General features: G+C 39.7%; 1 protein-coding gene across 1 annotated transcript in view; it reads right to left on the reverse strand.

Moving 5' to 3' along the window:
* Positions 1 to 25,362, reverse strand: part of snx17 (sorting nexin 17) — an 87,866-nt gene that overhangs the window by 31,959 nt on the left and 30,545 nt on the right. Inside the window, exons 3-7 of the mRNA XM_048531027.2 lie at positions 24,861 to 24,978; positions 23,720 to 23,784; positions 21,365 to 21,475; positions 8,374 to 8,461; positions 3,636 to 3,723 (exon numbers count right to left, since the gene is read on the reverse strand). Of these exons, the coding sequence (XP_048386984.1) occupies positions 3,636 to 3,723; positions 8,374 to 8,461; positions 21,365 to 21,475; positions 23,720 to 23,784; positions 24,861 to 24,978 (470 nt within the window). The remainder of the gene's footprint in view (positions 1 to 3,635; positions 3,724 to 8,373; positions 8,462 to 21,364; positions 21,476 to 23,719; positions 23,785 to 24,860; positions 24,979 to 25,362) is intronic.

Below are 25,362 nucleotides of genomic sequence, written 5' to 3' on the forward strand. Positions count from 1 at the left end.
ATGGTCAAATTATTGCTGAAACAATTTAAAGTCAGTGCTTCTGCTCCTTTTCAAAAATTACTGCAGCCGATGCAAGTCTCAGGCATTAAATACAGACAACTGAATTAAAAATAGAAAGAAAACATCCATATTCCATCACCAACTTGAGCGTAATTGAGTCATTACACAGAAGAAAGGCACTCACATTTCTAAGATCATCTCCGAAGAGAACAAAAAGGCACTGGTGGTAATGTTACTGTAATGTTACTGTAATAGTAACAAAGATCCAGGTTACTGCCAAAGACAGATTATGGGTTCAAATTACATCATGGCAGAATGTGAAACATGAAATTAATAAACTGAAATTAAGAGCAACTTTAATGGTGACCCTCAGAATAGTGTCAGGTGTCATTTCGCTAATGCTCTTTGGGGAAGGAAATGTGCCATCGTCACCTGCGTGTCTGGCTTGCATAAATCAAACTCACTGTGAAGTTGGCTCTTCAATGTCTCGTTGAATCAAACCACGAAGTCTGAAGAAAGGAATGAGACTGAATGGAGCAACTAACGTTGACCTAGTCACTGGAAATTACAGACAAAACCAGCTTGTTGACACTGCAAAGTCTTATCTCTCAACATCTGCTGGCTTCTGCTGAAATTGGGAGAGCTGCCTGACATTCTTATGCTATCATATTTCATTGTGTCCCAGACACCACCATCACCATGCCTGCACACATCCTGGCCCATTATCAAATCAGAATCACTGGTAGTGGTAGTGGCGGGGCAGTGACATTCAGTTAAGTAGTTGGGAACACAACACTGACACTAGATTTGAAGAGGTTTCTAGGGATCAGGTCAAACATTGACTAGGAAGCTTCTTACTGCTTATCACCTACCTTTACCCGCTTTAGCTGAATTAGTACTTCCCAATGTTGAACACTATTTGGAGAAAACATATTGCTAGACAAGGGTATAAGACGTAGAGAACTTCAATATCTACCACAGACAGTGGCTTAGTAGCACCACTACTGACTGAGCAGGCCAAGTCATGAAGTATATAACTATTAGACCAGGTCTTTTGAAGGCAAGAAAAACAAAAGAAAAACTTGCTTAACCCAATTCTTGCCATCAACCGTTACAGATGTGTCGGTCCATGAAACCAAATCCCCATCATATTGTGCGGCACCATCACTGTACCATCTGGAACAGTTTCAAACAGACCAAACAACTCAAAACTGGGAACTGATGCAGTGCTGTGGATGAGTAGCAGCACCATGCTAACCTCACAGCTTGGGATTATTCCCTCCAGTGCACCATTACTACCAAGACATGGGAAAAACCCTTAACTCAATGGAGAGTGCCGAAGGGCCAGAAGCAGCACAAGCATACCTAGAAATGTCATTTTGGCGAAACTACACAGGACCATGGATGGGAAACAGCAGAAGCAGAATGCAATAGACACGGTTAAGCCTATATCATTAGCAACAGATCTGACCAAAGCTCTGTAATCTTGGTGCAGCCAGTCATGGATGGTGGTGGACAGTTAATTATCAAGAGGCAGATCCACAAATATTCCCAGCCTCAGCAATGCAACAGCCAGACACATGAAGTGCTGCATCTAGCATCAGATAGAAGTGTTAAGGGGATGATTCCTTCTCAGCCTCTTGAATGTCCCTAGTAACACGGATACCAATCTTGAGCCAATTTTACTTGTATTAAGAAATAATTGATAGCATTGGATATTGCAAAGCATATGGGCTCTGACAACGTAACAGTAGTGCTGAAGATGCGCTCTAAACAGAAGCGTCTCTAGCCAAGCTGTTTCATTATATCTATAGACATTGCTATTTACAGAGAAACCAGGTCAAATCCAACCCATGTCAGTCACTACTCAGTCAGCCCATTCTTGATCAAAGTGCTGGAAGCAGTTGCTGACAGAGCTTCAGTGGCATCGGTCAGCAATCATCTACTCATGACATTCAATTTGAGTTTCAAAAAAGAGCCTTTCTGCTATAGACCCCATAGCAGCCCAGGTCCAAATACAGTCAAAGAGCTAAATTCCTGAGACAAGAGAACAATGACTGTGCTCAATAACAAGGCATTATAGAGAGCACAAAGGAACTTGGTGGTGGTTGTTGGGGTCAATCATTTAAGTCCCAGAACATCAGTGAAGGAGTTAGTCAGGGTAGTTTCCTAGGGTCAAACAGCCTCAGCTACTTCAATGACAGTCCCTCCATCGTGAGGTCAGAAGTGGAGATGTTTGTCGATGTCTACACAATATCTAATACCATAGTTAACCCTCAGATGAGAAACAGCCTTTGCCCAAACAGAACAAAACCTGCACAATACCCAGTCTAGGGTTGATAAATGGCAAATAAAATGTGTCACATTCACGCACGCTTCAACAAGTGAGAATCTCATCATTATTCTTTAGTGTTCAATAGCATTAACATTGCTAAATCTCCCTAAGATCCTGAGGGTTGCCTACTGATCAGAAACTGAACTGATTGCCATCTAAGTATTGTGGCTACAACAGCAATGCAGAAGTTAGGAACCCTGCAACGAGTAACTCAGCTCGAGTCTCTCGGATGCCTACCCATCATCTACAAGGCGTGAGTCAGGAATACTCCCCAGTTGCCTAGACGAGGGCAGCTCAAGCACTGCAACACCATCCAGGACAAAGCAGCCCTCTTGATTACAGCCCCAATCATGACCTTCAACAAACACTCCCTTCACCAATGTGCAGTGTCAGGAGTACGTACCATCTACAAACAATTCAGTGTCAATTTTTAAACAGAAGCCAAAGTGGAAGATACATTAGGAATATACTACCAGAGAAAATAAAAACCTCAACAAATCATTCGCACATGCTAATATATAGGCAGACTAGATTTAAAGCAAAAACAAGCTTATTAAGAAACAAGATGAACTTGTTAAATGATAACTTGATAAAATAGAACACAAAATGAATTGACTCATGGTGCAGGGTAGTCAATGGGAATGACTTTAAACAATGTTTAAATCACAAGGATGGCTATGAATTATTCTCATTGATATTCCAAGCGGTGATGCCCAATTCATTGAAAATTCTCCTTTCTCTACCTACTCGAAATTATGTTTGGCAAGAGAAGCAAGAAATTTTTCAGCAACTAAAGAAATTGATCATTTAAATGCAATCTCTTATTTTTACAGTAGGAAAAAGTATTAAAACAATAAACGAGGTCTCAATTTAAGTAAAAGGTAAACAGATAGAAAGATTCACCCGAAGAATTTAACAGCAAAACAAAACATTGTTTATAAAAGTAATAACTATGTCACCAAGAAAACTAAAAGGATTCACATTACATATCTGAAACATTCTATAGTGCAAGATCAGCAGCATACTTACTACCTGTTAGTACAAACAACATCTTAAAACTGGTGTTTAAGGGTTACAGAATTCTTGATCTGATTTGGTAACTTGCTTTCCTTTTATTAAGCAGATAACTAAATGTAAAGACGATCAGTGCTCACCATTTAACCAAACTCTCACTGCAGTAATGTTCTAAATCAAATCGGAACAAAATGTACCACCACAACAGAAAGCAGTAATTTACTAAATATCAAACTACAGGAAACAGCATCGAGTAATAATTTAAAATATAACATTAATTTATCACCTCTTTCGCAGCACAATTCTATACTCTGTGTTTTTCAAACTTGTAATCGAAATATATGGCAGTTCAAACTCCTGCAGCTTGCGTACAACTGAAAAGTAACAAAACAATTCATAAAGTTGAAATTAGTAAGGATTGAAAATCTCGATCAATATCCAAATAAACATCATGGAGTATTCTTTCAGATTATACATTGATGTTTCTTTTCTAGTTGCCTATGTCACCACTTTTTTTTATTAAACTAGCGCAAGGCAAAATTAAGTGACATAAGATTAAAAGACAAGATGGGGTTAGAGGGAAAAAATAAAGGGATAGCAGGGAAGGAGATATGGGAGCAGGCAAGCAGTCACCAGGTACACTGAAATGAAGGAGTGTATGAAAGAGATACAATTAGCATTAACTCGCCATTTGAGTTGCACTATGCAACTTGATCATGGTGAATCAGGTGCAGCTTACTCTTTCAGATCAACTAGGGCATACAAAGTGGCAAAACTAATCATAGCTGGAGAGTTTTTTGTTAGAAATCACAAGAGGATGACTAGAAAGCCAATTGAAAAGATAAAATTGGTTTTAAAAATAAATGGACAAATATGAAAACACACCAAGTGCTTCTATGGGTATATACAAAGATCGAATAGGTAAACTATGTGTGGGACCCTGCGAGGATGAAACTGGGGATTTAACAACAGGAAATGGAAATGATCATTTAAACCAAGATTTTGCATCGTACTTCACTGTTGAGGACACTATGAGCGTCCCAAAAACAACAGGTAATACAAAAACACAATCTTTGTCACAAGGGACAAAGTATTGACAAATTAAAGTCACCAAGACCTAATAACCTGCAAAGGGTAGGGAGGGAAGTGGCTGCAAAGAAAACGAGAGCATTTGTTAAAATATTCCAGAAACATTTTAGTGGATTGGAAAACCATTAATGTGACACCTGTTTTCAAGCAGAGGGAGGGAGACAGGGAGACAAACAGCAGGAAATTATTGGCTAGTTAACCTAACATCTCTTGTTGGGAAAATGCTAGAATTCATTAAGAAACAGCATTTAATAAAGCTAAACGCAATCAAATAGTCAACACGATTGTGTAAAAGGGAAATCATATTTGCCAAATTTGATTATTCTTTGAGGATATAACAAGTTGATACAGGGAAACTAGCACATCTAGTGTATTAGAGATAACAAGTGTAGAGGTGGATGAACACAGCAGGTCAGCAGCATCAGAGGAGCAGGAAGGCTGACATTTTGGGCCTAGACTGTTCTTCAGCCTTCCTGCTCCTCTGATGCTGCTTAGCCTGCTGTGTTCATCCAGCTCTACACCTTGTTATCTCAGATTCTCCAGCATCTGCAGTTCCTAATATCTTTGAAACACCTAGTGTATTTCCATTTACAGAAGGCATTCAATAAGGTGCCATAAAAGATTATCTCACAATACTTGTCTCCGTTCTATAGAGCAACATTCTGAAACTTGAAAGGGTTCAGAAAAGATTTACAAGGATGTTGCCAGTGTTGGAGGGTTTGAGCAATAGGGAGAGGCTGAATAGGCTGGGGCTATGTTCACTGGTGCATCAGAGGCTGAGAGGTGACCTTATCGAGGTTTATAAAATCGTGAGGGGCATGAATAGAAAAATAGACAAAATCTTTTTCCTGGGGTGGGTGAGTCCAAAACCAGAAGGGATAGGGTGAAGGTGAGAGGGGGGGAAAAAAAAAACTTAACGAGGGACCTGAAGGGCATGTTTTTTCCCCCACAGAGAGGGAGGTGCATGTACGGAATAAACTGCCAGAGAATGCGGTGGCGGAGGCTGGCACAATTATCACATTTAAAAGGGTATGTGGATGGGTTTGTGCATAGTCCTCTAAACCCCTCCTATCAGCCAAATGGGACTAGATTTATCTAGGATATCTGGTCAGCGGGGATGAGTTCGATCGATGTGTCTATTTCCATGCTGTATATCTCTATGACTCCATAAGATAGTAGCTCAATGTAGTAGGGTTAATATAGGTACATGGATTGAAGGTTGGATAAGACAGATGACCGGAGTCTGGAATAATGGATCAACTTTAGGTTGGAAAGGTGCAAATAGTGGAGTGCCACAAGGATGAGTTCTAGGGCCTCAATTATCTACCACCTATAACAATAATAATTGAGAGGACAGCTAGAGTCTAATGCATCCACAATTCGGCGATATAAAAATAAGTGGGACGGCATGCAATGATGAAGACAGAAGGAATCTGCAAGTAGTATAGATAAGTTGAAAAATTGGGCAAAAACTTGGGAGATGAAGTTTAATGCAAAGTATAAAGTCATGCACCTTGGCAAGAATAATCAAAAGGCAGATTATTTAAAAAGAGGGAGATTCCAAAGAAATTGCAGTAGAGAGACAGGATATTACTGTGAATGAAATGCAGGTGCATTAAGTAATTAAGGTGACAAATGGAATTTTGGTCTCAAAAGCTCAGGGCTTGAAATTTAAAATAGCGAAGTCTTATAACAAAAACTTGAGGACTTGGTGAGGTCACATTTGAAATACTTTGTACAGTCTTGATTCCCCTATTTAAGAAAGGATGTACACACATTGGAGTGATTCAGGAGAGATTCACCAGGCACATATCTGGAATTAACAGCTGACTTGATCTTGCTGAAACATACAAGATTCAGAGAAGGTTTATCAGAGTAGATAGAGAACTTTTCCACTAGGGGGGAATCTTGAAAAACAAAGTCAAAAGGGACATTAATTTAAAAATGAGATGCAAAGGAATTTCTTCTCCCATAATATAGTGAACATATGGGATTCTCAATCCCAAAGACACGTGGAAGCTAGATCACAAAAGATTTAGAGGTGGCCGCTTTGACAGGAAAGAGGAGATAGACAAGGCCTATATCCCCCGGAGTTTAGAAGAGGTAGGAGGTAATTTAATTGAATCCCTGAAGGGACTTGACAAGGTGGATGTTCAAAGGATGTGACCTCTTATGAGAGAATATAGAAGTAAGAGCCACCATTTAAAAATAAGAGGATATCCATTTAAAAGGGAGTTGAAGAAACTGTTCTGCCTTTGGAATTCCCTTCTTTGAGCAGCAGTGGATGCAGAATCATTAAATATTTTAAGGCAGAGGTAGTAGATTCTTTATTACCAAGGGGATGAAAGAATATTGGGGATTGCAGAGTTGAGGTTAAAAATCAGATCAGCCATGATCTTACTGAATGGTGAAGCAGGCTCACAAGGCCTTTTGTTCATCATTTGTATGAGAGACCTGGATAAATTCTTGAAATATTTGAGACGTGCGGGCTACGATGAAAGAGAGTTTGAGGCCTGGGACCAGACCAGGTGGTTATCTTATTGAATGGCAGGGCAAGCATGAGAGATCAAATGGCCCACATCTGTTGCATCTCTTATACTTTATGTACTTCACAGAAGCAAGTCAGGTTTTAAGGGTATTTTGGCACTCAAAATACATGACAAAGTTTGTAACAGTTTTTCCACCCATAAGTCATTAGAGCTTTGATCCACCTGATTTTAAGAGCATCTGCCCAATAGATCTGGGTCACTCTTTCCTTGGAGTGTAGGGGCTGAGGGGGTAATCTTAGAAAGCTGTATAAAATCACGAGGGGCACAGATTGGTGAACAGCCAGGGTCTTTTCTCCAGGCTAGGGGAACCTATGAGCGTTAGCTTTGACCTAAAGGTCAGAGCGGAAAAATTTAAAAAAGGGACAAGGGGAGCAACATTTCTCAGAGAGGGTGTTGCTTATATGTAATAAGCTGCCAGGGGAAGTGATGGAGGCTAGTGCAATTATAACGGTTAAAAGACATTTGTACAGGTACATGGGCAGGAAAGGTTCAGAGTGATAAAGGGCCAAACACGGGCAAATAGGACTTGCTCAGCTTAGGAAACCTGGTCAGCAGAGAGGAGTTAGGCCAAAAGGGTCTGTTTCTATGCTGTACTATTCTATTTCCGATTTGGCATACTGATTTTTGCAGCATTGCCGACACTCAATCCTTCAATCTCGGATTTAATTAAAAATACTGAGCACCTGTTTTCAAAAATAAACACTTCAAAATCATGCCACGATGGGCTTGTAGAACTGACAGGAAAAGGATACAATCTAAACTGCAATGTATTCTACAAAGAGTGGATATGATAGAGTGCTAATTACTGTCTTTGTCAACACAGTTATTATTGTTAGTTCACCTATTTCTTCCTATTTTGGAAGAGATGTAAGACTAATTAATTCTCTGGCAGAATTATGAGCAGTCAGGACTTTCTGCGAAGAGTTAATTTCCTTGTTTTTTTGGGCTCTCCAATCACACCAAGGAAGTCAAGAAAACATGCAAACATGCTTCTGAGTATTCAAAACCTAGCCGCTAAATGAACGTGCAATCTTGGATGTCACTTCTTACAAAGGATCATCTGTCTTACACTTCAACAATTTCCAAGATGGTAGAATATCTACCAATATCTAGAATATCAATTTCTATGACATGGCCATGAAAAGGAAGAAATAGAACTAAAAATAGCAACAGTAGAAATCAAAGTTCATTACCCACAAATTAGCAGTTTTTGCTCAAGTTTCATTTTCAGTTCTAACAGAAATGAAAAGTCAACTAGGACCAAGATTTTCCAACTAAATATATGGATGCAAGTTTAGGTTGATAGCTTACACTGTAAAAGATTTAACTGAAGGGAGCAATGTGTAGATATTAAAATCAGACAGGCAATTTAATCCATAAACTTACAAGAACAACTATCACTTCCTTCCCGGATAAGAAAAAGGCTGAAGTATCCGACCAGATCATCAGGAAGGTCCAGCTTTGCTGCAACTGCCTTTAAAAACAAAGAGTCAAAATGCCTCTGCAAATAATGTTAAAATTAATTCAAGTTAAGTTCCAGAGATACCAACATACAAATCAGAAGCATGAAATAGGCCACTCAGCTTCTTCATTCAGTTCTAACATTCAGTAGGACTACAGCTGATCAGATTATTCCACATTTCTGCCTACCATTTGTAACCCATCGCCCTCTTAAGAATTTATCAAAACTGTTCGAAATATATTTAAAGATTCTCAAAGTTTTGGTAAAGATCTGAAAGCTTCATGTTTCTAGTGATGGCCTGGGATGAAAGGGAGTATAACACCTCAGTTCTAAATTCTCCTAGAAGATAAAAGACCATCTCCACATTACCCCTGTTATCGACCAGACCAAACCCCCTTCAAAAATATCCAGGAGATCAGTCTGGATCCCAGCTTTTATCTTATTTAAAGGCAAGTGTAAGGTGGTGTGCTCCAGATGTAATTTGACTGGTTACACCAAACAACTTTAAGCAAAACACACTTTGTTTGTATTTTAATTATAGATTAAGAAGAAGAAATGGTCCAAGTTTAACTTTGGAAAACGTAACTAAATAATAGATTATTTAGTTACTAAAGCAACTGTTCCAATGTAGTAACGTTGCATAAACGTACCCCTGGAAAAGACAAATTCATTAAAACAGACTCTCACATATAAAAAAGGTTTCTCCAATCCAGGAGAAAAGTACAGCAACAGAAAATTCTGACCGAAAAAGAAAACTCGACTGTTTTGCTGTAGCAGGGACAGAGGTATGGCCGCTTCAAAATGCCAAATGCTGAAGGATAAACGAAAACCAGAGCCCGAGTCTACCCATTCATGCTGCTTCTACTGTTCCAACTATGAAAACAAACCCCATAGGTGCTCAAGCTGCTTACATTATTGGCTTGGAACAGACTGCTCAGTACTTGTGTCTCAATTTCTCCTTATATTTAAAAAAAAATCATATAAAGCTAAAACATCATCACAACCCTCCATAGATTCCAGGATCAATTACACCAGCTCTACCTCAAGTATAAATAAACACAGCTTGACCAAGCTTTCCTCACAATTTGAACACATATCTGCTGAGTGAACCTTTTCTGATCTGCTTCTAACGCATTTATATCCTTCCTTTAGGGGCCAAGAGTCTTAGGCAGATTTTTCACCACCAGAAAAGATCCTTTAGTCCTTCGTGCCCACATTGGTCATTAAATTTATCCATCTATTTGAAACCAGTTATTCAGATTTTGCCTGTAACTTTGTTTGAAGTGTTCATCAAAATACTTAAGTATCTTGAGGGTGTTTGCCTCTACCACATTTTTAGGCAGCAAATTCAAGATGCTGTCAACCCTCTGGGGTATTTTCTTTCTCCCCCTCAAATCCCCTGCTCCTTATTTTGAAACTGTGCTCCTATTTACGGACTCTGACTGCAGGGAAAAGTTGTGCCCTATATGCCCTGTCTACGCACCTCAGCAATTTGTACACCTCAAACAGATGTCCCCGTTGCCCTCTCTGGTCTCAAAAAGAAACAAACAGAGACAAAAATCTCTCTATGTAACTTAGCTTCAGGCTGGACAAGATCATAGTAAAGCAGTGTCTCCTTCCGGTGTGGTGACCAGAATCGTACAAAGCTCTCCATACGTGATCTCACTAGTGCTCTGTATAATTCAATCTTCCTACTTCTGTATTCAATTCCACTACAATAAACAAGAACATTTACCTTTCCTAATTAATTTCTGTAGCTAATAGGGTTTTGCAACTCATGCACTAGGACAGTCAAATGCCTCTGTACATCAGAGTTATGCAACCTCTCAACACATTCTTCCAGCCAAAATGGACAATTTTGCATTTTCACTCATTACCCTCCATTTGCCAGTTCTTTTTCAAGTCACTTAGTCTATATCCATTTGTAGCTTTTTATTATCTGCTTCACAAATTTCTCCCCTCGATCTTTGTGTTGTGAGTAAATTTAGCATCAATACTTTTGGTCCATTCACTCAAGTCATAAGCTGAACTTCTAAAGGATTCAGGACTTGGCACGGATCCCTGCAGTACATTGCTTGGTGCACCTTCACAAACAAGAAGTGACCCAGTTCCACTTACTGCTTCCCACTAGTTCATCTATTTTCAATCTATGCATTTGCACTGCCATACACCCTGAGATTTTACTTTCTGCAATAGCCCTGGATGTGGTACTTTATTAAATGCCTCCTAGAAATCCAAACAATCCAAGTATGTTCACCAATTTCCCTTTATTCATAGCCTGTGCTATTTCCTCAAAGAAATCTGATAAATTACTGGCACAGTGGCTCAGCGGTTAGCACTACTACCTCAGATCCAGGGACCCAGGTTCTATTCCAGCATCGGATGACTGTGCAAACTTCACACAGACAATGCCCCATGTTTCCTTTGGGTGCTCTAATTTCCTTCCACAGTCTCAAGATAGGCAGATTAGGTGGATTAGCCATGGTAAAACATGGGGTTAGGAGGATAAGATAAATGGCTGGTCTGGGTAAGATGCTCTTTGGAGAGTTGGTGTAGACTCGATGGGCTGAATGGCCTCTTTCTAGGATTCTATGAAATTGATTAAACTTTATTTCCCTTTCAAAAAAGCAAAAATATTCAATGTACTAACGGTCAAAGTGCCCCAGTATAAGTTATTCAATAACGGTTATGAACTTTCCCATGAGAGATGTTAAGATAAATGGTCTAATTTTTTTTGCCTACCGTTTCTTCTCTTCTTTGAATAACCGGTTACATTACCTTCTAATCTGAGAACAGTTGCCTAAATCAAGGGAGTTTCAGAAAATTCAACAAGTTTCTACCTCTTTAGGAAATTCTTTCAAGGTCACTGAATGCAGTCCAGTAAGTTGCTCAGGACTATTTCCCTCGAGCAATTAGCTAGTTTCTTTGTCCCTTCCTTTTCCAGATTTACTGCTTTTTATAGCATACTATGTAAATCCCATTAGTCAAATACCTGTTCAATACATCTGCCATCTCCTTATTTTCCATGATTAATTCCCAGGCTCACTTTCTGTACGACCAACACTACCTTTTAAAAATATCTTTCTTTTTGTAAAGCTTGCTTATATTCCAGGGAAAATTTCTCCTGGAGACTCTGTACCTTCTTAACATTTTAGGCATTCTTTGCTGTATTTTATGTTATGGACAATCGGCAAATCTGATACCATTACAAATGGCAGGGTCCTCTGCTTGCTCTGAAGTACGACACTGAGCTTGAAACGTGAACTGTTTTTCTCTCCCTAAAGCATTCATATACTTGATAGACGGTATTTTACACATGCCCATTCTAAGAGTAGGAAGCAAAGGGGAGTTGTGCAGACAGCAAGGGAAGGAAGGACAATATTGATCAAACTGCATTTTTTAAATTCAACATTAGTTAGCTTGTTAGACATTATGCACCAACTTGATCTTTTGTTTCCCAGTCGGGAACTGACATTTCACAAATATTATTGTATAGGTACTTAACTATACAACTGTGTGTGCTGTAAATTGGAGACAAAAATAGAAATTTCGAAGAGTTCAGCAACATGTGCCGACAGAAATCAGAGTAAACTTTTCATTCTGATGAAGGGTCACCTGAGTCAAAACATTAACTCTACTTTCTCTTCACAGATGCTACCAGGCCTGGTGAACTTTTCCAGCAATTTCTGTGTGTGTTACAGTATGGATACTGGAGGATAATTTGGTTCCCAATAAACTTGGTGAATAAATTCAAATGGCAATTTTTTTGGCACTTTCAGAGTTGACATATCTTTCTATATGTTATACCGAACAGCTAGCAAGAATTTTGTTTAAGTAACCAAACTAATCAACTTGGAATCATTTTCATGGTAACGGTCTCACTTTTTGACGTGTGTTACATTTCTTCAAAATTTACAAATTCTTTATTATGAAACTTTGCTTTTAAAATGTGTTCTCCTCCCATGCATGATTCCAAAGGTAGGTCCCTTAACTTGGTCTCTCATAGCCGTAGGCTCATGTAAAATCATGTCGACAACACCATCTACAAAGACAATCTCTTTGGGATATTCTGTTTCCTTCTTTGCAATTATAATCTGCAGAATATTCGCTATTGTACTTAAAGAAGCAAAAAAGAATTTGCGGAGACGAAAAGAGAATTTGCCAGGTTTTTGGCTTGAAGTTAAATAATACTTCTTTGTTTAAATACAAAAAAAGTAACCCCAAAGAAGGTAGCATTCATGAAAGATGACGCTGAATTGCAATATTTAAATTGAGATAAATTATTTCTGTACATTTTCCCACACTTACCCTTCATAAGGCCATAAGACAGAGGAGTGGAAGTAAGGCCATTCGGCCATCAAGTGCACTCCGCCATTTAAATCATGGCTGATGGACATTTCAACACCACTTCCCTGCACTCTCCCCATAGCCCTTGATTCCTTTTGAGATCAAGAACTTGTCGATCTCTGCCCTGAAGGCATCTAACGTCCTGGCCTCCACTGCACTCCGTGGCAATGAATTCCACAAGCCCACCACTCTCTGGCTGAAGAAATGTCATCTCATTTCCATTTTAAATTTACCCCCTCTAATTTTAAGGCTGTGCCCACGGGTCCTAGTCTCCCCGCCTAACGGAAACAACTTCCTAGCATCCACCCCTTCTAAGCCATACATTATCTTGTAAGTTTCTATTACATCTCCCTTCAACCTTCTAAACTCTAATGAGTACAATCCCAGGATCCTTAGCCGTTCATCATACATTAAACCTACCATTCCAGGGATCATCCGTGAGAATCTCCACTGGAGACGCTCCAGTGCCTGTAGGTCCTCCCTGAGGTGTGGGGCCCAAAATTGGACACAGTATTCTAAATGGGGCCTAACTAGAGCTTTATAAAGTCTCAGAAGCACATTGCTGCTTTTATGTTCCAACCCTCGAGATAAACAACAACATTACATTCACTTTCTTAATCACAGACTCTACCTGCAAGTTAACTTCTGGAGAATCCTGGACCAACACTCCCAGATCCCTTTGCACTTCTGCTTTACAAATTTTCTCACCATTTAGAAAATAGTCCATGCCTGTATTCTTTTTTCCAAAGTGCAAAACTTCACATTTGCTCAGGTTGAATTTCATCAGCCATTTCCTGGACCACTCTCCTAAACTGTCTAAATCTTTCTGCAGCCTCTCCACCACCTCAGTACTACCTGCCTGTTCACCTATCTTCGTATCATCAGCAAACTTCGCCAGAATGCCCTCAGTCACTTCATTCGTTAATATCTAAAAGGTGAACAGCTGTGGCCCCAACACTGAACCCTGCGGCACACCACTCGTCACCGGGTGACATTCTGAAAAAGAGCCTTTTATCCCAACTCTCTGCCTTCTGTCAGACAGCCAATCCTCAATCCAAGCCAGTAACTCACCTTGAATACCATGGGCCCTCACCTTGCTCAGCAGCCTCCCGTGATGCACCGTATCAAAGGCCTTTTGGAAGTCTAGATAGATAACATCTACTGGGTTTCCCTGGTCTAACATACTTGTTACCTCTTCAAAGAATTCTATCAGGTTTGTCAGGGACGACCTCCCCTTACTAAAACCATGCTGACTTGTTTTAATCTGACCCTGCACTTCCAGAAATTTAGAAATCTCATCCTTGACAATGGGTCCAAGAATTTTACCAACTACCGAGGTTAGGCTAATCGGCCTATAATTTTCCATCTTTTGCCCTGATCCTTTCTTAAACAAGTGGGTTACAACAGCAATTTTCCAATCATCTGGGACTTTCCCCAATTCCAGTGACTTTTGAAAGATCACAACCAAAGCCTCTGCTATTTCCTCAGCACTCTAGGATGTAGCCCATCGGGGCCAGGAGATTTATCATAATTATCAACTGAGTAGAATTACAACCGTTGAATTCTTTTAAAGGTTTCTCTTTTGCTCTCCTGACCTATGATTCTATTTTGAAATCATACACATTCCCCCCACCCCCTCAACAGTCCTATTATTTGACAATCCAGCATTTAACAGCCACTGACCAAACTCCTTGCTCAGTCAAAATCACTATCGCATTCCCAGTGACTGCTTCATTGGAAAACCTAGACACCTGATTTGTAAGGATATGATTTTAGGATAAATACATACATTCATTTAGAGTTTATATCTTATAATATATATTAAATGGGATTGGTTAAAGACTGGTAGCCCAGAACAGGGGTTCCCAAACTGTGGGCATGACTTCCCTCATAGGAGTCACCAGCCAAAATGCTGAAATCAGGAGCTCTAACTGAGTACACCAACTTTCTGAACCCTCAAATGTCGTTTCAATTAGTGGGCATGACATAACATGGCAATAGTGGACATGTTTGAGGCCTGATTTTATACTTTTGAGGCCTAATTAGAAGTATAAAATCACTCAGCAACAAGATACTTGCTCTTCACTTTAAAAGCCACATTCTGCCCTCTCCCTTGAATCCACTGTCAATCAAGATGAGATCACAATGATAAGATTCTAAATAAATTTGTGATAAGCAATGAATTGAGCCTGCTAACTGGTGAGTCAGAACCAGACAAAACACGCGAAAACCTCAAAATCCATTCTGGTTTACAAACGTTTACAAACAGCAAAGTACAGAGCTAATAGTAAGGTTCTTGGTAGCGTTGATGAGGAGAGAGATCTCTGTGTCCATGTACAAAGATCCTTGAAAGTTGCCACCCAGGATGACAGGGCTGTTAAGAAGGCATTCAGTGTTTTAGCTTTTAGTAATAGAGGGATTGAGTTCCAGAACCAAGAGGTTATGCTGCAGCTGTACAAAACTATGGTGCGGCCGCACTTGGAGTATTGCGTACGGTTCTGGTCACCACATTATAAGAAGGATGTGGAAGCTTTGGAAAGGATGCAGAGGAGATTTGCGAGGATGTTGCCTGGTATGGAGGGAAGGTCTTACGAGGAAAGGCTGAGGGACTTGAGGCTGTTTTCATTAGAAGAAGGTTGAGAGGTGACTTAATTGAGACATATAAAATAATCAGAGGGTTAGACAGGGTGGAGAGGGAGAGCCTTTTTCCTAGGATGGTGACAGCGAGCACGAGGGGGCATAGCTTTAAATTGAGGGGTGAAAGATATAGGACAGATGTCAGAGGTAGTTTCTTTAGTCGGAGAGTAGTAAGGGAATGGAACGCTTTGCCTGCAATGGTAGTAGATTCGGCAACTTTAAGTACATTTAAGTCATCATTGGACAAGCATATGGACGTACGTGGAATTGTGTAGGTTAGATGGACCTTCAGATCGGTATGACAGGTTGGCACAACATCGAGGGCTGAAGGGCCTATACTGTGCTGTAATGTTCAATGTTCTATGTTACTCTGGGAAGAGAATCTTGCCAATGCATGAAATGTTCTACTAAACATGGTTTATTTCAGAATCATAGAATCCCGACAGTGTGTAAACCGGTCATTCAACCCAACAAGTTCACGCAGACCCTCAGAGCATCCCACTCAGATGCATCCCCCTATAATCCACCTAATATGCAGATCCCTGAACACTATGGGAAATTTAGCATGGCCAATCCACCAAGCCTGCACATCTTTGAGCTGTCGGAGGAAACCAGAGGAAGCCCACACAGATACTGGGAGAATGTGCAAATTCCACAGTCACCCCAGGGTGGAATTGAACCTGGGCCCTGGGCACTGAGAGGCAGCAGTGTTAAGACTGAGCCATCATGCCGTCCAAATCTCTTCTGAAATAGCCTGGTAAAAGCTAAACTGGATAGAGACAAACACTCATAACAATCAAATTGAAATGAAGTAATCTGAGCTTCGGTGATCTGCAAAATCATCTTCACAGAGATAATGGGAACTGCAGATGCTGGAGAATCCAAGATAATAAAGTGTGGGGCTTGTCGAACACAGCAGGCCAAGCAGCATCTTAGGAGCACAAAAGCTGACGTTTCAGGCCTCGGCCCTTAATCAGATAAAGGGTCTAGACCTGAAACGTCAGCTTTTGTGCTCCTAAGATGCTGCTTGGCCTGCTGTGTTAATCCAGCTAGGGGCTGCTCCTCTATTTTTTAAAAAACTAGACAAGGACAATTATTGAAAGCATGAAAACAGAGTTGGTTAAAAGGATATTGTAAATTAAGTTATAAAGGATAGGTCAGTACAGATGTAATGGCAGACACGTAAGGGGGTATTTTAGACTATACAGAATATACATTCCAAACGACAAGAACAATTCCAATGGGTCCACTATTGGAGATTGGCTAGAAATACTGAAGTTAGTAATAAACTTTTTTAAAAAAAGCACAAATGTGCAGAGAGGTCAGAAAATTGAACTGAACATTAAGAAAGAAAAAATTAATAAAGAGGGGAATTTAGTGTATAATTAATAACACAACATATTGAAATCGGTTGTTGAGATTTGTTTTTAACACGTATATACTTAGAGAATAAACAAGGCATATGATTCTACATAGAAAATGAAATTTGAGAAGGAATACTCGAATGGAAGGAAGTGGCAGATGTATTAATCAATGTTTTGCATCAGTTTTCGGTATAGAAAACTAATTACAGGAGCTGTCATAAATCAGAAAACGGAACAGAAGGAAAACTCAGGAAAGTCATGATCGTGAGGTAAGTGGTACTGAGCAAATTGTTTGGGTTGTGTGTGGACACTTGTCTAAGTCATGCTAGGCTATATTTTTTTTTAAATTTATTCATTTACGGGATGAGGGTGTCACTAGCCAGGCAGCATTTAATGCTCATCCCTAATCGCCCAGATGGCAGTTAAGAGTTAATGACATTGCTGTGGGTCTGGAGTCACATGTAGGCCAGACCAGGTAAGGATGGCAGTTTCCTTCTCTAAAGGACATTTAGTGAACCAGGTGAGTTTTACCAAAAATCAACAATGGATTTATGGTCATTAGATTCTTAATTCCAGATATTTATTGAATTCAAATTCCAGCACCCCCAGAACATTATCTGGGCCTCTGGATTAATTGTCCAGCAATAATACCACTAGGCCATCGCCTCCCCTTATCTTAGGGGTCTTAAGAGAAATGTCTAGCAGATAGTTAATGCATTGGTTTTAACTGAAACTCCCTTGATTTGGGAACAATTCTACCTCAAAAGGGAGGGAAACAGAAGCCAGTTAACAGAACATCTGTGAAAGTGAACGTGTTCAAACTTATTAAGGAGGTTCTAGCAAAGCACTTGGACAAGGTCAAGATTAAAAGCAGACTCAATGTTTGTGAAAGTGACATCACGTTTAAGCAAGTTTTTAAGAGGTCCTACAAAAGGTAATCTGCTGTGGATGAAGGGAAAGTGGTGATGGTACTGTACTTATCAATTTCCTTCTGGAAATCTAAGATGTCAAATCAAAGGTTATTCTGGAAAAGCCCATGACGTAGGGAGAAACATATCTGCATGCCTAGAAAATTTGCTGGATAACAGAGAGACAGCAGATATTCAGACAATTACAAAAAAAAAGGCCATGTGGCCCAATGTATCAGTCAAACTTCTTTCCAAAATAATTCCTTTCTCCAGTTTTCGGCCACTGTCCTGGATGCAAAGGGAATGCAAGTGAATATCTGAAAAGCTGAATTATTCTAAAAATTTCTAAGTCAATCATCCCTTTACCCAGTGAGCTCCAAATGCCCACCACCATCTGAGGGAGAAAAATCTCTCAACTCTCCTCTTAGCCTTCTATCTCTTACTTTAAATCTGTGTGCCCTGGTTATTGACTTAAAAAAGTCTGTTCCCCTCTATTTTTACATTTCCATCAGGTTCACATTCAATTTTCGTTGCTCCAAGGAAAACAATCCCAGTTTATCCAACTTTTCATCATGTCTCAGACCCTCCAGACCCCAATAAGTCTCCTTGTAGACCCCCTGCGATGTGGGGTCCAGGACTATACATAACATTCCAGTTGTGGCCTAATCAACATTTTACAATTCTAGCAGAACCTTTGTTCCTGTATTCTATGCCTCCACTAATATAAACCAGTATCCTAGATGTCGCCATAATCCACCTTATCGACTTGCCTTGCTACCTTCAGGGATCTGCGGATGCTCTGATCCTTCATACTTTACAGGATCCTATCATTCAGTGTCATCCCTTGCTGTGTTAGCACTCCCCACTTGCATTAGTTCACTTTCCAGTTTGAATTCCATTTGCCGGTGCTCTATCCACTCGTCAGGACTGGAGGCTTTAAGTTATAGGGAGAGTCTGGTTAGGCAGGACGTTTTTCACTGGAGCACAAGAGGTTGACATTAGAGGTTTATGAGCAGCATTGTTAGAGTGATAGCAAGGTTATTTCCCCAAGGTAGGGGAGGTCGAAACTAGAGAGGACATTTTTTAAAAAGGGAGAACGATTTAAAAAGGATCTGAGGGGCAACTTTTTCCAGTATGGCTCAAATGTGGATTGAACTGCCAAAGGACATGGCAGATGCAGGTACAGTGACAACATTTAAAATATATTTGGACAGGCACATAAAGACAAAACATTTTGAGGTTTAAGGGCCAAATGTAGGCAAACAGGAATAGTTTATTTTGAGAAGTTTGATCAACATGGACAAATTGGACTGAAGGGTCTGCTTCCACACTGTATGTCCGAGAAATAGGCAACTCATTTAGGACTATGATGAGCTTCTGCACTCAGAGGGTGGTGAATCTTGGAAGTCAGGTTCCAAGCTCTCTAGGTACAAAGTTTTCAATGAAATTCACGACAGAGTTTGATGTTAGTAGTAAATACAAATCGATCAAAGGATATCAGGATAGCATGGGAAATGCAGAGTCAGGTAGTCAGCCACGCCTTAAATGGCCCACCCCTTTTCCCATGCTCCTACTAAGACAACCAAAAGACTGAGATGGCATAGGCTGGAAGGATTATAGTTTTAAAAATAATTTTACTCCACAAAAGTGAAATTAAGAAAGTCCCAATAACTAGTTCAGCAGTCAGTTAGACTAAAATATTAGAAATACAATGAATCCAAAAACTTACGATTTTAATGTGAACTTTCAAATCCAATTCTCTTTCATCTCACATTTGACTTGCATTCCAGTTAATTCAAGCTCAGAACTCACATGACAGTAGGTTACTGTCAAATAGGTTTATTTGTCCACCCCTGTCCAATACCAGCACCTCCAATTAATGCAAGACAGTTAAGTACCAGAGGTTAATGTATCATTTAAAGATTCTTGTAAGGGTAGAGATTTCTTCAGCTATCTGCTTGCTTTATGCAAATTGTCCCTTCAAATCTCTTCAAACTACCCCATGGTTACAGATACCTGGATTAGCACAGGCATCACTTGTATTTTAAGTTCTTAACAATTTTCAAGTCTGGAGGCTTGCATCTTTCTCTTTTTAGTTCAGCTACTCTGGAAGTTCAGCTTACACAGGAGTTCCTCACTTGAATTTTAAACTCTTTGGCTAGCAAACAAAATTTCAAATGAATTCTGCTTGAAAGAGATGTTTCCTGCCCCAAGCTTGTTCAAATCAAAACTCCGTTCTAGGTCATAAGCATACCAACAATCTACTTGCCTCTATAACTGGTCTTTTGCTGATTTTGATGTCTATTGTTAATCACATAGAAAACTTGATCACATGAAGTGAACAATCACCTAGTTCTTAAAATATAGGCTTTCCCCACAATCAACATTATTTAACCGTGTCCTCAGCAATCTGATGGTCAGGATTTGACCTTAATCAGTCCAGGAGAATGACACTAGGACTTTTCCTCATCACCATAGGTATAATACTGTTTAAATGATCTTATTTGGTATGCACTCCAAAAGCCCATAAGAATATCATATTATTCCAACCATATGCTTCAAAGGCCTGCACACCATAATTAGCCAGTTCTATGACCAAACTTTTTATGCAACTATAATGGTAATATTTGCCTAAACTCTTTGGCTAGCAAACAAAATTACAAATGAATTCTGCTTGAAAGAAGTGGCTCGGTATGTCCCATCCACTAAAAACTAGATAAATTCTAATTACCCAGTTACCATCCTTTCAACTTTTCTCAAAAAGTTCAGCAAATTGACAGTAGCAGTTAAAAAATCTTGCCATTAAGCAAAAAGCATTGGTTGCATTGAGGTGGAGCAAACCTAGCCCTGGACAGTACTATTTCTAAGAGGATGGCAATGCAAGTAAAAAGACCAAGAAGTCTTTCTAGATAGATGAGCCACAATTGGGCTCTTGGATTCCTTCTGCAGAATTTCCATAATCACAGACATGAATTAGTCTGTATTTTTCGAGGCATAGAATACTGGCCCCCAGCATACTTTAAGAAAACACATTTCTACGAAAAAGCACAAACAAAATTGAAAGTACTTCATAGAATATTCCGAATCAGAACTCCATTTCACAATGCAAGGCATCTTAGGAAGTTTTTTGTTTTAATTCTCAGGAATATGGACTGGTTAGATCTACCATCAGTGACCTAGAGTAGTAGTGGGTTGTCATCTTGAACCACTCCAGTTCTGGTTCATGACATTTGCTATTTTTATTCTCCTTCTGTCATTAATGGTGTTACTAAGTAGTGAGTCAATTACAAAGCAAAGTCAGAAAATTTGAATAGAACAATACCAGACCCAAGGAATGGACTTTTGTACAATTTTATCCAGCATCTTTCAAAAGTCAACTCTTAAGATTTGTCACACAAGAATGCTCCAAACTCAAAATTAACAATTTTTAAATATTATGTTGTTTGGTAAGGAAGTTATTTAGTTCTGGAATAATAAAATGGCTCAGAAATAAACTTAAAAACTGCTAACGTCTACTGAGCATAACCAAATGCCTCTTTGCAAACAAACTGAACATTTCTACACAGGTTATCTGCCAGAATATCTTGAACAAACTTAGATAGGATCAAAGTTTATTCGCTAATATGACTTGGGGTTTCATTTATAACTTTTTTTTTTACCTCTAGCACATCTTCTGTCTGGTCTGAACTGAAAATATTGACTGTTACTTTCTGTCCATTGGACAGGTAGACATCAAACTGTACCTCTTGTGTTGGAATCTGCTGAGTTTCCTACATGTGCCAAAAGAAAGAACAATTAAAAAGGCTTAGATCAACTCTAATCTCTTAACATCAATTAACTTTGATTAATTAACAATTGAGCTACCACCAGACAAATAGAAATAGAGAGCTGCCACTACCAAATGAATGTATAGTTAACTACAAGGACAGCCAGAACTGTGAATGCTCGAGTCAGGGATAATACACTATGGAGCTGGAAGAGCACAGTAAGCCAGGCAGCATCAGAGGAGCAGGAAAGTTGACATTTTGGGTCAGGATCCTTCTTCAGAAATGGGGAGGACAAATGGAGCTCAGGATCAGAGGGGGGGGGGGGGGGGGGGGGGGGGTGGGGGGGGAGAGAAGATGGGGCCAGGCAAGGTAGGTGGGGTGGTGATAAGTGAGTGCAGGCGGGGAGTGGTCAGTGGGATGGGTGGGGCAGATAGGTGCAAGTGAAGATGGACAGGTTGTGTCAGCTCAAGGAGGTGGGAATGAGAGGGAGGGGTGGACATGGGATGAGGCTGGGGATGGGGAGATTTTAAAACCGGTGAACTCCATGTTTAGGCGACTGGGCTGTAGGCTCCTGAGGCAGAATATATGAGGTACTGCTCGTCCAGTTTGTGGGTGGTGTCATCGTGACACTGGAGGTGGCCCAGCATAGGCATGTCACTGAGGGAGTGGGAACCACAAACTGGGGTAACAGTGGGTTAACATCTTGAACCACTCCATATTCTGCCTCAGGAGCTGACAGCCTCACGGTCTAAGTGTGGATTTCACCAGTTTTAAAATTTCTCCATCCCCAGCCCCATCCCATGCTCAACCCTCCCTCTTACCCTGCCTCCTTGAGCTGACACAACCTGTCCATCTTCTCTCCCAACTTTCCGCCCCACCCATCCCATTAACCAATCCCCACCAACTCCCTATTTGCACTCACCTATTACCATCCCACCTACCTTCCCCAGCTCCACCCCTCCCCTCCCCACTCTATCTATTTCTGAGCTTCATTGCCCCTCCTTATTTCTGAAGAAGGGTCCCAACCTGAAATGTCAACTTTCCCGCTCTTCTGATGCTGCCTGGCCTGCTGTGTTCTTCCAGCTACAGATTGTGTTATAGTTAACTACACCTTCTACTATATCATTGAAAGCAAACATTTAGCTCAACATTTTATGGAACAAATCAAGTTTGAACATTTTGTTAACTTCAGAAGTAGAGAGGTGCTAACTTAGATTTTGCTTCACTCCAAGCATTTGAAAAAGAAGTGTAATAATGTTCTCAGCATTCTACTTGTGAAAAGTAATACAAGTGTTATGATTTCTTTATGTGAATGCCACACTTTCATCACTGGCAGTACTATTTGGCAGATTCGAAAACATCAGCCAGAATTACACCAGCTCTTTTTCTAAATTGGATTGTCAAGTTAAGTCAACTAAACAAGCACATGACTTTACAAATGACAGATGACAAGTTACCATCAACAAATATTAGGAAAACACAGTTTGCCACACCTTTTACTCGTTCTTTGATTTTACTGCTGACAAACAACTACAATGTCAAGAACAGAGCTGTTTGCCACTATCATGCACCTCTTTTACAGTACTGTTGTATAATAGGACATGGCTTCGCAAGTTTAAATATTAGAAAGTTTCAGACAATTTCTGGACTTGAAAATAGAACCGAAGATATTAAACCTCTCATGTTACTTTAAAAAACTGGATCTATTCTGGGTGGATGAACTAAGGTGGGCTACAATGGCTGCAGTTGTGTGTATTCATGTTGTGAAATACAGCAACTTTTTACAGAAGATAACATGACGTCCAACTTGAATGGCCACTTAGTTTAAGCTAAGAATGTTTCTCAAGACAAAAAGAGGGAGATTTTTGCTCACGTTCAATATAGTCAAACCTTTTGAAAACTCATTTGAACAGCAGACAAGAGCTCATCTTACTATCACATCACAAGGGTAACATTGCTTTAATGCTATACTGGAATGCCAGCCTAAATCAGAGTTATACCTTGAAGTTTGGGGTGAATTGTCAGCCACGAGTGCTACCAATTAGGTAAAGGTCATATCAATGAGAAATTAAATTAAAGCTGCTGATCAAACATTTTAGAACGCATCACAATAATTAATATCGTCCTTTACTGTACCATGATGAGTGTTCTATTTCCTCATGAGTGTATATCAAAAGGAAAGAAAACATGCACAACCTTTTGCAAAAACTCCTTTCGATATATTCTTGACCATAAACATCAACATACCTGTTGAGCTTTTCTCAAAAAGCTGTTGAATGCCTCACTGCCACCCAGCAAGGAATCTTGGCGTACTAAAACAAAACAAGAATTAGTTTGAAGAAAATTTTTTCTTCTCAGGCGGATTATAGGAAAATCAGTCCCAGGTAATACAAACATTAATGCACCCACGTTATCAGTTTTGGGAGATTATTGGACATTCTAATGATGAGTTTAGCCAAACATGACTGAATCATTTTATAAGACATGTAGAAGCTGCAAAAGGGTACAATGGATTGATGCAAAATAAAATTCAAGTATAACTGAATGCAATTAAGCTTACTAATGAGACTGGCCAGGCAACTGGCCCAGAAACCAGGGTTAGAATCGTCATGATTCAAGTAGTAATAATGCCAATCTTACTGCAATGAAACATTGTACTTTTAATTTTCCCAACTGCCCTATCTGCAGAGCTCTGCTACATCTGTGTCAATAACTGAAGGGTAGCAAAAGCATGGAAATATTTTAATTATAAACCTCTCAGCTGGAGGGGAAGAGTTCAAAGGCAAAAACTGACAATCATGTGGAACCTTGGTTGTGATGCCAAGTAAAAAGAACCACATAAACCTTGTTCAAACAACAGATCAGTGATTGCCATGCAAAGCAAATACTGAGTTTCATTTCACTTGTCTAACTCTTGGGTTTACTAATATGGTAAGGTTCTCAGTAACAGGAACTTGAATAATCAAAACATATTTTCAAAGTACAATGCAACTAAGGCAGATTAGGCTAAGAGGAAGGAAACAGCCCTTCCCCAATAATGCTTCACTGAGGAAAAGAAATGCTAACTGAACAAATAGACACATGGAGGATAGTAAAACTTAGGGTACACAGGGTAGTTTGATCTTAGTAAGATAATAATTCAGCACAACATCATAGGCCAAAGGGCCTGTACTGCTCTATGTTCTAACCTGTAATTCAGGCTTGAGGTGGGCTGAGTAAAATTACCAATTTTCAGAATCCATTATAATTTAAATTCCTTTAGAACAGTGTTAATAAGGCATTTGATTTACTTCAGCAATCTCTGTGCCCGAGTCCAAATATCAAAGCACAAATTGCTAATTCTGATTCAAATTACAGGTTAAAACAGAACTGGTTAACACAAGCTTACCACTCTGAATGTACTTTTCTAATTGCTCCCTTCGCTGTTCTACTTCTGCAGTCGTTAACGTGAAAATCTTTTTAGGGGGAAAGTGAGGAAGTACACTGGCCCCATATTCTTTTCTCAGCTGAAAGAAAATACAGGATGAAATACAAAATACGCAACCAATTCTAAACTCATGTTTCTTGAAAAAAGGAAATTCTTGTAGACTTGCATCTTGCTAATAGTATGATACGTATTGGTCCTGATCACCTTGGGAGAGGTTCTGCCACTTCATTAAACATCTTTGACTTTCCGCAGAAACAGTTACTGGTGAACAACTTAAATGGATCCTTAATTAAATTTAGTTGCGCTAAGCACACTGCCACCTAAAGCAATACCAAGTTAAATAGCCGAAACTGGCCTGGAAGCAGATTTTATGAATCTTATGAGAACTGTAATAAATTAAAGGATTTCAGGAAAGGAATTCCAGTGCTTAGGACCAAGGCAGCTGAGGCCATGAATGGCATAA

This window comes from Stegostoma tigrinum, chromosome 4 (assembly GCF_030684315.1).
Source record: "Stegostoma tigrinum isolate sSteTig4 chromosome 4, sSteTig4.hap1, whole genome shotgun sequence".
Lineage (NCBI taxonomy): Eukaryota > Metazoa > Chordata > Chondrichthyes > Orectolobiformes > Stegostomatidae > Stegostoma > Stegostoma tigrinum.